Consider the following 12,297-nt stretch of genomic DNA (forward strand, 5'->3'; position numbering starts at 1 on the left):
TTAAGTGCATTATTATAAAAAATTAGGGTTAACCCAACAGCAAGAAAAAAGATTAGGTTAGTACTTTATTTCTTGTTTTTCATATTTATTCTTTATTTATTATTGTAAAAGTAACTAGAATTTAAAACTATGAATCTTTTTAAGTTATTTTAGACTAGATTAGGTAAAATAAGTAATAATAATAATATAATTAAAACGGTTCATGAGGCACACATGCGTGCAGCTCGTGGGTAATGTAATTCAATAGCGTAACGTGAGCTGCTCGTTCCCCGATTGATTTACAACTTATAATGGCATGTACAGTAATTAGACACTATTCAAAGGGCAATATAACAATAAAATTTAATTATAAATAGATGTATAATTTACGAACTAAGAGCTACTTACGATAAATGAATGTAGTTTCATATTACAATTTGAATTCATTCTAGAAAGAAAAAAGGTTAATGTTAATTTAGGTTGGGTTTTTTTTTTGTGTGTGTGTGGTAGTTACAAGGTCGGTCGAATTGACCAATCCCATTTTGAGATAGGGTAGAGAAAATAACAGAAACTTTCAAGTTTTACTGGAAAAAAAAAAACGTTTGAAATGTATTTAGGGGGTTTTAGGGATTACACAAAGGAAATTTGAGTTTTTTTTAGCTGAGGAAAAGTATTTTTAATTTTAAGATGAAAATTACTTTGCACACAGACTATTCAAAACAAATACTCAATATATTCATGGACAAATCTTGATTTTATTTTATAAAAATTCTTCACTAAGAAATATGAGTTTTTGTATGTGAAAGACTTGTAATATTAACTGAAAGACTGCCAAATTTCATGAAGATATACCCACTATATTGAGAGTTATAAGTATTAAAACTATAAAGACTTTAAACGAGTACAAAAACGTTGCATGGTCGGTCAAATTGACCAAGCCCATATTGAAAGTGTTAATATGTTTTAGTATCTTCAAGATATTTCACAAGCTTTCAGTAAACATTACAAGTCTTTTGTACACAAAAAATACAATTTCTCAATTAAGTATTTTTACTAAAAAATTTTATGTGAATATATGCAGCCAGAGTGTTGACTGCTCTGAGCAAAGTAATTTTCATTTTAAGATTAAAAATACTTTTCATCCGAAGGTTGTCAAATGTCATTTGCATAATCTTTAAAACTCTTAAATAAATTTCATATGTTTTTCTTCAGTAAAACTTTATATTTTACCTGTTATTGTCTCTATTTTAACTCCAAACACATTCAGTCAATTTGACTGACCTCATAACCACCATAAAAAAATAGGAAATAAATCTGAATTATCCTTTTATCTCTTTCTAGAATGATTTCAAATTGTAACAGGAAACTACAGTTGTTTATTCTAAATAGTTTAAAACTTGTAACAGAATATATGTTTCTACTTAAATTTTATTGTCTTATTGCCCTTTAAACTGTTCTAACTAATAATCTCATCACACAAATTTTAAATCACTCGGCAATCACATCTTACCTTATTGAATTATGTAACGCATGAGCTACTCACGAGCTTACTTTATGAATAATTTTTTTTTCTTAATCTTACCTAACATAACCTTATCTAGCCTAATAAAGTTCTAATTTTGTATTTTCAGTTACTCATATAATAATAAATAAAGCATACATATGAAAAACAAAATATGTAGTACTTACCTGGGTTGTCTTTTTTTCTTTTTTTTGTTGTTTAATATTTATGAAACTTATGGTTACTTTTATATACTAATGGTACTGCTACACTAAATGATTTTTTATTAAATTAAATGATACACCTAAGAACATAGGATGATAAATAACATGTAAAAAGCAAACAATGTCTTATAATTATCATAATTTCTTTGGCTTTCTAACTATGTGATAAGGGCCATTAAAAATCACTAAGCTTGTTGATGTGTTTCCCATGGGAATAAAATTTGAAGTGAAAGTGAAATAGACGATTTAGTGTGCAAAAAAACAATGTAGTATAATACATCATTTGATAGATTAAAACTTTGGTTATGAATAATATAGTATTAAACTTCAGAGAGAATTGTTAGTAATTTGTGAAAGAGAAGATGTGACAGGTAGGCATGACAAGTGGGTCTAATTTTCTAGTTTATGGATCTGTAAACAAATAAGATTGAAAGCTATAAAAGTATGCTTTGCCTGATAATAACTATATCATAATGAGTAACTTGTGTTAAATTCTGTACATCTAGAAGAGGTGGTAAATAAATTAGATTCTCATGCTCATATCATTCTCATACCATAGAAGATTGAAGATTTTTAAAATATTTCCTTAGTAATATTAAAATTTGATTTTAATTTACGAACTATTTTTCAATGCCAAGTCTATTAATGTACCATGATGATAAAGTGGTTTGATTAAATTTTGAATGTAATTTAAAAGGTCATGACATGCACACTTTGACCTGCCTGTAATGAGAGGATTAAACTGATAGATTAATATTTTCATAGACATACATAAGTACAAAACGTTTTGCATTTTGTACATGTATATTTAATTTGTACACTTGGAGAAGAAAAAAGTATCATTATGTAAACTTTTTTTTAATTTTGAATAGTGTTTTCAATTTCAACCTTCAAGCAATTAAAAAAAATTATTAGGTTTGTTCTGTCACAAATATAAATATGTATATACTGCTATGTAGGTCTGTTTTACTTTCTTGGATCCATTGTAAACTTCAGTCAAGATCCTGAGGTTCACTTCAAGTACATCCAGGTAAGTGATTGTATTTGTAATCCTTCCCAACTTGGTATTTCATTTTTAACAAGGGCAAATGATATCAGTAAGTTTCTGTCTGATCTCTTCCCTCAAAGCACCTACAAGTTTTTTTCAGATTTAGAATTTTTTTCCATACATAGTTTATTAGCATTTATTCTAGATAAAGTACTAAAAAACTTAAAATATCCAAACTGCTAACTCTGATTTTGATTTGTTCACCCTTCCTGATTGCAATTTTTATTTGAAGAGTATAATATCAGACTTACATCCCACTTACATAGATAAGATTTTATAACATGCCAAAACAAAGCTGCAAATCTGTTGTCTTTATTTGTTGCTTATTTCAAGCTCAGGTAGTTTGAATTTTTAAAGGTAGTGATGGAGGAAAACTATGAAATTTAACAAACTGTAGTGAAATAATTATTATATCATCTAAAAGCTGGAATTGTTTTCTTTGTTGCTGTCTATTTGCCATAGAACTCCCTTTCATAGTTTCTTCCTTTTGTGTATTGTAAATTTCTAAACTTTTAGTTATTATGACAGAAGTAATTACTTTGGCTGTTCCATTTCCTTTACAAAAATTATCATTTATAATTACAGGCATGAGAATTTTTCCTCTGTTTGATCATCCCTAGGAAAGTCTCATGATTCATGTGATATTGAGAAAATTTGTGGAGGAGTATAGTTAGATAGGTTGTCGACCTTCCATTAAGTAATTAGAATACACATGGGAAAAATCTGAATCCTGTTATTCTTCCTGATTTAGTGTTTATGAATGTTCAGAATATCCAGCCAATGGCAAAAGTTGAAGTTAAATTTATCAAGTGTCAGTAAAATGAAACTTGATTGGCTGTCTGATGTGATGACTAGGCAAAACAGTAAAACTTTCATTAGTTATTAGAAACAATAATTTTTTTCATTTTAATATAATAAATGTTACTCTAATTTGTTCAAAATGCAGGAGCTTCAGGGGACTTTGACCCCACTATGCCCTACCCTGAACCCCTGGCTTTTTAGCCTTTTTGCCCTTGCCCATTCTCATGCCTGTAATCTAAAATTGTGGAGTTTATGGTAAGTTTCATCCAGCATTAGCTTAGAGATTAGCAGGAAAGTATTTTTTTTTTTAAATGGCTGTACATAATTTCCAGAAGGAAATTACAGAGGTAACCTTTATAACTAAGATACAGTGAGTTACATAATATCTATTTATGTTTGTTCAAGACTTGACATATATTTTTGATACTTTATCTTACCTCCGCTCACAAAATAGCTTTTCTTGGGTAGTATTGCCATCTATTGGCACACATTTTCAATGCTTGCCACTAGTCTTCCACCTCCCGCTTCTGCATATCTACATGTAAATGATTATGCAGTAGCTCTCCACCAATAGGAGTATGACACAACCTCTGTCGTAACCAGCACCTTCTCCACATTTGCACTCGTTAATCGTTTCTCAGTTGACAGTTATTCTGTACAGACGTGCTGGTGTTGCTCACAAATTTGTCATTGTTTTCCTTTATACTACAGACTTAGTTTTTTTACTATGTTTTTGTTATTTCTTTATTTACAGACCCTTTTTTGCTAATGTATTGTGGATCCCACTGGGGCAAGTGGTGCCTGACCAGGTATAATTTTTTTTGAAAATCCACACTATTCATCCTGTGACCATGCTCATCAATTACATTGTAGCTCTTTCTACCACAAACCTGATGTACAATTCCAGATGCCACCAGATGATGGTTGTGTGAATCCATTCAATTGACATCTATGTGAAAACAGTAATGTCGCAGGATTAGGTTACACACATTGTACATATGGGGTGTTCTGTAAGACTGCTAGTTTTTTTCTCTCTAGTGGTCTTTTGCTTCTTAAACATGTTTGTCCTAGACCGTACACTCGTGGACACACACATGAATAAAGCAGAAAAGGATTACTGCCCATCTCTGATGCTCTGTGGCATTGAGACTCTTCCTACCTCAGAACTGACATACAATTCCAGATGCTGCCAGTTGTTGGTTGATCGACTCCATGGTATTTCGATAACCCTTTGCACTTTCTCCAATGATGGGGTCCTCCAGACTCCCTAATGCATTTTTCCCTCCTTTCTTCTAGTGGAGTATGGGAGTCCTTGCCACTTACCAGTTTCTAGCCACTGGGGTGGTGGACCATGGATGCATCATACTACTCAGTTGAGATTAGGGTGGTGGCATTCTGCAGTTGTCAATGGCATAGCACTTCCTATCACAGGCCTGATGTACAATTTCAGATACCGCCAGGTTTTGGTTGTCACACTATAACATAATAATGTATATATATCTGACAGATTGCTTTTTCCTACCATGGCATTCATCCTTCGTACCATCCTCTGGATGTATATTCCCAGTTGGTTTGTTTTGTTGGAGATGGCCCAGTCATGATTAGAATCATTGACACCCTTCCCACTGCAGACCTGATGTACAATTCCAGATATCACCAGGTTTTGGCTGAAGCACTCCGCCATATATATCTATTGCAGGTTGCTCCTCAGGCTGACGTTCCTCCTACCTACCATCCTCTGGATGTGGTTCTCCAGGGGTCAGGTATTAGTTGGAGATGCTTCAGCTAAGTAAGTCCTCACATGTGTTCTGGCCAGTATCCCTCCTCCTACTGTGGACTGGATAAAACATACCCAGTGCTGCCATTGTTTGGACTGGTGATAAACTCCAGGTTTGTGGCCCCTTTTCCTACTATCTGCTGCATGTGGATTCCTGGTGGATCTGGTGTTGGTTGTAACTGGATGCAGCATGTGTATATTCCCACTTGTGTATGGCTGGATATCTTCCTCCTACCATGGCCTGAAAGAATCATACCCAATGCCACCAGGTTTTGGACTGGAGATGTCATCCCACCTCTGGGCATTCCTCCTTCCTACTATCCTTTGGATTGAAAATGTGTGCAAGTGGAGGTGTATTTTGGTACAGAAGCTCATCTTCCCTACTAATTTCCATTTTGATGTGACTATATTGACATTCCTCTGCCTATCACGTAACTATTGTACAATTTCAGATTTTGCCAGGTGTTGGATGAGGTCTAACTACCCCTATGGTCTGACGTGTCCTAGCCACTCGGACACCCAAGGGTCCCATTAATCAGTAATATGTATTGTGGAATTTCTTCCTATTTTTCTGCCTTTTATGTTTGTGAACAGTCATAAAAGAGTGAAGAGTATACTTGGATCAGATGTAGTGTGGTCTTCTGCTGAGATGTGATATTTTCTTTTTTGGTTCTATACCTCATGGTCTCTCTTTGGGTACCTCCTAAAAGGGGGTTTAGTTTTTCACTGGCCCTCTACCAGTTCAATGTGGGATTCAAGCTATTTTGTGAGAAGAGGTAAGATATCATATCTGAAGTTAACATTTTTTATAAAATGTTTTTCCGATAGATACCTTCTCTCACATTTCCTACCCAGCCTCCCCACTTCCGGTGGTACACGGTGTAGTGCTTTTGACCAATCTTGAAGAGATTAATCAGTGCAAGTGTGGAGAGGGTACTAGGTACAATAGGGGTTGTGTCGCACTTTAGTTGGTGAAGAGCTGTTGCATAATCATTTACATTTGGTATGCAGAAAAGAGAAGTGAAAGGCTAGTGGCAAGCATTGGAAATTTGCATTGATAGAGAGCACTAATCGAGAAAAGGTAAGTATCTATCTAAAATACATTTTCAGTTTAGCAAAACGTTAACTTTCAGACCTAGGAGTCAGTCCTAAAACTCAGGACTCAGGTGTGCCTAACCTAACTTCACTACTGTTTGTATCAGGAAATGGGGGCTACACTAGTGCCTCAATTATCTGTGATCTTCAATCTGCAGTTTTTTCTTTTTCCAAAATTTTCTCAAAATAATTGTACCATTACAATTCTAGGCAATAATATACATGTTTTAGAGAAATTGTTGCTCAGAAATTAATTTTGGTTGCAAAAGTTCAGTGGTCGTATGATATCTGGAGTTTTCACGTGCAGGATCTGGTATATGTTCAAATCGTAAGAGGGCTGGTTCAAACCTAGTTTTGTCTCTTTTATTTTTAGCTTGATTAACTTTATTTGTTAAGTGTATACAAAAACACAAAATACTCATTAATATTTTTTAATGATTTCACTCAACTTTAGTTGTTGTCCTCTGTTCAGTGCTACACAGCAGGCATCTTTTAACCACAGATACATGTTCAGGTTGTGTTGTGGTGTTGTCTACTTATGCAATGTCCTCTTCCCTACTGATAATTGGTATCTTCAGTCTGTTTTAACAAAGGTTTTTTTGTAATAATTCCCAAGCATGTATTTGCACTAATTTTTGACTTATTTTTCACAGGCATTGATAGGGTGCAAATGCACTTCTGTGGCAGAAAAAGTGCTGAAATTTAGGAGCTACCTACGCCCATGTTCACTATTAAATTCAACTAAAATGGGAATGGGCAATCAAAGAGGATGTATTATAGGAGAAAAAATAGAATTGAATTCGTATAACTCCTGAGATTCTGACTGACCGACTGACAGTTGGCTTTTATGATTATGATTGTAACAACTTTTATAATGTTTCATGATAATGTGATGAAATGATACTAAAAAGATTATAATTCAAAACAAGGAACTTAAATATATTGAAAAATTTTATTTAGATTAAACAATGGGCTAACTAATAAGATACACTAGTGCCTTGATTATCAGTGCTTCTGTTATCTGTGATTTTGTGCTTCCCCAGACGAGCACAAATATTTGAGGCATCAGTCTGTATTTATTTACCTTCACATCAACGAGTGCATGTTAACGATCATGTGATATCAACAACTAACTGATAGTATTGCCTGAACTTATGTGCACTTGGTCTCGTCTGAGTCTAATCATGTGCACTGATTGGTTGAATTGAGAGAAAGAAGAAAAACAAAATGGTGTGAAATTTTTAACATGTTGTGCAACTACAGTACTTCATTCCTGAAAAAACATGAAGTGTTGAATCAGCCATTAAAATTGTAGAAACAAAGAATATGAAAATAGTTCTGGACTTCCAATTGTCCAAAACTGTTCTAGGTTTGAGTTCTACTTAGAACAGCCCTACGCATGAAAAAAATGGGGAAAATACTAGGTGTCACGATGAAATTTTTAGTTGTCATGGCAATCTAGCACCCGGGATTTGTCGAGGCCTATGTTAGTTTCAGTAATATACAATATATCTTACTATGAAGTGTAAGTTAGTGCATGATTGATGTATTTAGGCCTGTGATTGTACTTTTTCTAATAAGCATGTGTGAGATCTAACTTTTAGATTAAAGGTTACAGGCATGTTGAATAATGGCATAGTATACAGCTATGTCACATAGTGATTTTGTTCATTATAAAGAATAAATTTACCGAACCTAACTTAGGTTTTAAAACATTTATTGGTGTTTCAAGATACTCTGACATTTATGAGTTGGGAATTTTTATGAATATAACTGCAAAAATTGCCAGTATAATGTCATTGGTCTACACTAATCTCTTTCTTCAATGTGGCAAAAGTTACTTAACTTGTGTTTTACATTTTAGTGGCAAAAAAGCCACACATATAGCTTCCAAGAATGACTTATTAGAAACTGTTTAGTTCTTATGAAAGTTGTGATTGATGTATGTCTCTCAATAGTCTCGCTGTATTTTTCTGAGTCTTGTGAATGTACCAAAATTCTTAGTTAAATGGGCAATATTTAACTTAAAATATAAGAGGATTTTTTTTACTGTATATAAAATAATTTTTCGTGACAAACTTATGGTATTAAATGAGGATACTTTAAGAGAATATGATCAAAACAAACAAAGTAATTAAAATATAAATACAAGAACTTAAAGAATTTTAATTGAGATAGTTCTGAGATTTTTGCTTAGGGTACTCTCATCCTGCAGAATACTAATTTTAAAACTGAATGATTTGGCTAGCAAGTCAAGCAGCATTTTAAGTACTCTATATCAGTTATTTTTGTTTTTGTGTTTTTTAGTTATTTAAGCCATTGTTATTTGACTTGGAGCTGATCTTGATAGTGTTTCAAATGTTTTTTTGCATGTGCAGTACATAGCTCTACTGGATGAGTGTAACTTAATTTTTTTATGGGAAGTGGATAATGATAAGGGTTTTTTTTCAGCTCTGGGGATATTTCTATTTTATTTATGTGAGGGTAGATATTGAATGTTTTTTTCTTTACTGCTAGAACATTGAATAGATAGTGTGTTTCTAAAAATCAAAAATAAAGGTGACTTTTATACTACCACAACTAAGAGTAAAAAGTCAGTTCATCAGTTAAAAAATCTTTTGATTGTTATTTGTAATTTTTTTTAAGGTTAATTAAGACTGAAAATTAATGCAGATTTATAGACTGTGTTTTTAGGATTATCTGTCCTGGTATGGTCTTGAAATGATGTTTTAAGCTCTGTGCTGAGTCCTTCATTGTGTTAAGACTTTTTCCTTCCTTACCTTTCTGGAGATGTTGAGTTCTACACTGAATCCATTGTATTTGATGTTTTTCCTTGATTTAGTCTGGAGAAGAGGTTGGGTTCTACACTGAGTCCATTGTGGGAAAACCTTATCACAGAACCCAAAACATCTCCAGGTTAAATCAAGACAGAAGTCATTAACACCCAGTCTATCCATTGAATTTGCTGCTTATAACCACCTTAAAAGAAATACTTAGTATACTGTTAAACTAGATTGTTTAATTTCATCAGTTTGTAACATTTCCAGGCTGCCTGTAAAACTGGACAGATCAAGGAAGTTGAAAGGATCTGTAGGGAAAGTAATTGCTACAATCCCGAGCGAGTAAAGAATTTCCTCAAAGAAGCTAAGCTGACAGACCAACTGCCATTGATTATTGTTTGTGACCGCTTCGACTTTGTTCACGACCTCGTGTTGTATCTGTATCGCAACAACCTCCAGAAGTACATTGAGATTTATGTTGTCAAAGTAAAGTCACATTTCATTATCATTTTACTGTTTTTAACAATGTATTGTAATTTCTCCTGTGAAACCTCGTAGGATAGTTTAATGCTTTTGTGATTTGAAGATTTATTTAGAAAGAAAATATCAGGATGAATTCACTTTTGAAGTTATTGTTCCTTATCTAAACCAGAACAATTTCATACAAAAGGGCTTTTTCCTCTTAACTACACATTTTGAATTTATCGCCTTCATAGATGTTTGCCTTCAAATGTGTGGTTCTAACAAAACCAAACTTCCATTTTTCAAATTGGGACAATGTTTTGAATAGTAGATTGTAATTTCTTCCACGAAATCTCTTAGGATATTGTTATAGCTTATGTGATATGAAGGTAAAAAAAAAGTATTACAGGATGTTATTTTCATTATGGTAGCTTGTGTTAGAATATTTCAAAAGTATGTGTAATTTTTAGAAGTAAGAAATGTTCTATATTTGATTTGATTATGATACTACTAGTTTTTGTTTTGAATCTGTCGAAACTTTTAACAATTTAATAAATTGTACCAACACTTTGTTACATGACAGAAGTATTACATTTAATTTTTATTAGTGTTTTAGAACTGAGACACTGGTTGGTATAAATTAGAACTTGTATATTGTTTTTCCAACTATAGTATCTTTGTATGGCCTGTTGGTTAAGGCGCTCGACTTGCAATCTGAGGATCATTGAACATGTTCACCCTTTCAGCCATGGGGCATTATAATAAGACAGTCAATCCCACTGTTTGTTGATAGAAGAATAGCTCAAGAGTTGGCAGTAGGTGGTGTTAACTAGCTGCCTTCCCTCTAATCTAAATTTCAGATGGATAGCATAGATTGCCCTTGCATGGCTTTGGACATAATTCAAAACAAGCCAAATAAATTTGGACATCAGGACATGTGTAATTTATCAACCCTAGTTTGTTGTTGATGACACAGTCATTAGTGATAGTTTCCAGTGGATATCTTTCAACAAAACATTATTTACTAAGGTCGTAACATATTGATGGTCTTCATTTTTTGAGTATACTATTTTATTAAACAAGAAAAATAATTAAATAGCTTGCTGCTTCTTAATGAAAAACAAAATAAAAAGGTAAATATAAAATCTTCAAGGACAATTCTTAAATACATAATTTCTTTGTTTTCTATTAATGGTACAGTGACTTGTAATTTTTTCGTAGGTTAACCCTTCTCGCCTTCCTGTAGTGGTTGGAGGGCTGTTAGACGTGGACTGTTCAGAAGATGTCATTAAGTCACTTATTATGAATGTCAAAGGTCAGTTTTCTACAGATGAATTGGTGGAAGAAGTTGAGAAACGGAACCGACTCAAGCTACTGCTGTCCTGGCTGGAAATGAGAATACATGAGGGACTTGTTGAACCTGCAACCCATAATGCATTGGCTAAAATCTACATTGATTCAAACAACAATCCTGAAAGATTCCTTAAGTAAGGTGATAGTGATGGTTCTAAAAAAAAAATATTTTCCATGTAATTTTAAATTTATGTCCAACAAATATTATTATAGGGAAAATATTGATTAGCATAAAAAAGAAACTTAAGTGTAAAAGGTGTACAAGTTTTAAGATTTTTTTTTTTTTAAGTAGGATTGTAAGTGGTACTAATTGAAATCTTAAACTTTACAGAGAAAACCAGTATTATGACAGTCGAGTAGTTGGTAAATACTGTGAAAAACGTGATCCTCATCTGGCTTGTATAGCATATGAACGAGGAGAGTGCGACCGTGAGTTGATCAATGTATGTAATCAGAATTCCTTGTTCAAGAGTGAAGCTCGTTACCTAGTACATCGCAAGGATCAGGAGTTATGGGCTGAAGTCCTGTTAGAGAGCAACCCTTTTCGACGGCAGCTTATTGATCAAGTAGTGCAGACTGCTCTGTCAGAGACTCAAGATCCAGAGGATATATCTGTCACTGTAAAAGCCTTCATGTCTGCAGATTTGCCAAATGAGCTCATAGAACTGTTGGAAAAGATTGTTTTGGAAAACTCAGCATTCAGTGATCACAGGTAAACTGGATATATGTTTTTAAAATGTTTATAAAATTTAAAAGTCCAATGTGTTCTGTATTTCAGTTATAGAAAATCTAAAATTAAATTAATTTATTATTGCTCTTCATATTTCATGGTATTATATTAATGATATAGATTTCTAAATGCATATCAGTTGATGTAAAAAAAAATAGGTAATATTACCTAACTTACCAATGTCTAATGTACACATGCTTGCAAGATTATGTGGGTTTTGTATGTTACAGCTGGTCAGAAAACACTTGATCAAGTGACTGATATTTAAAATCAATTGAAATTTAAACTTGCAAGTTTCTTTAAGAATTTTATCTGATTATTCCTGCTCTTAAATGTTCAACTTTCAGAAACCTACAGAACCTTCTGATACTCACAGCAATTAAAGCTGATCGAACTCGTGTTATGGAATACATTAATCGTCTGGACAACTATGATGCACCTGACATAGCAAACATTGCTATTGGAAGTGAACTATATGAAGAAGCTTTTGCTATATTCAGAAAATTTGATGTGAACACCTCTGCTATCCAGGTACAAGAAAAATAAC

General features: G+C 33.1%; 1 protein-coding gene across 1 annotated transcript in view; it reads left to right on the plus strand.

The window, feature by feature from the left end:
- The window catches only part of LOC106469623 (clathrin heavy chain 1-like), an 85,088-nt gene that overhangs the window by 37,822 nt on the left and 34,969 nt on the right, over window positions 1-12,297 (plus strand). Inside the window, exons 16-20 of the mRNA XM_013930124.1 lie at window positions 2,664-2,734; window positions 9,473-9,691; window positions 10,889-11,154; window positions 11,352-11,732; window positions 12,098-12,281. Coding sequence (XP_013785578.1) covers window positions 2,664-2,734; window positions 9,473-9,691; window positions 10,889-11,154; window positions 11,352-11,732; window positions 12,098-12,281 — 1,121 coding nt within the window. The remainder of the gene's footprint in view (window positions 1-2,663; window positions 2,735-9,472; window positions 9,692-10,888; window positions 11,155-11,351; window positions 11,733-12,097; window positions 12,282-12,297) is intronic.

Source organism: Limulus polyphemus, unplaced genomic scaffold, assembly GCF_000517525.1.
Source record: "Limulus polyphemus unplaced genomic scaffold, Limulus_polyphemus-2.1.2 Scaffold3577, whole genome shotgun sequence".
NCBI lineage: Eukaryota > Metazoa > Arthropoda > Merostomata > Xiphosura > Limulidae > Limulus > Limulus polyphemus.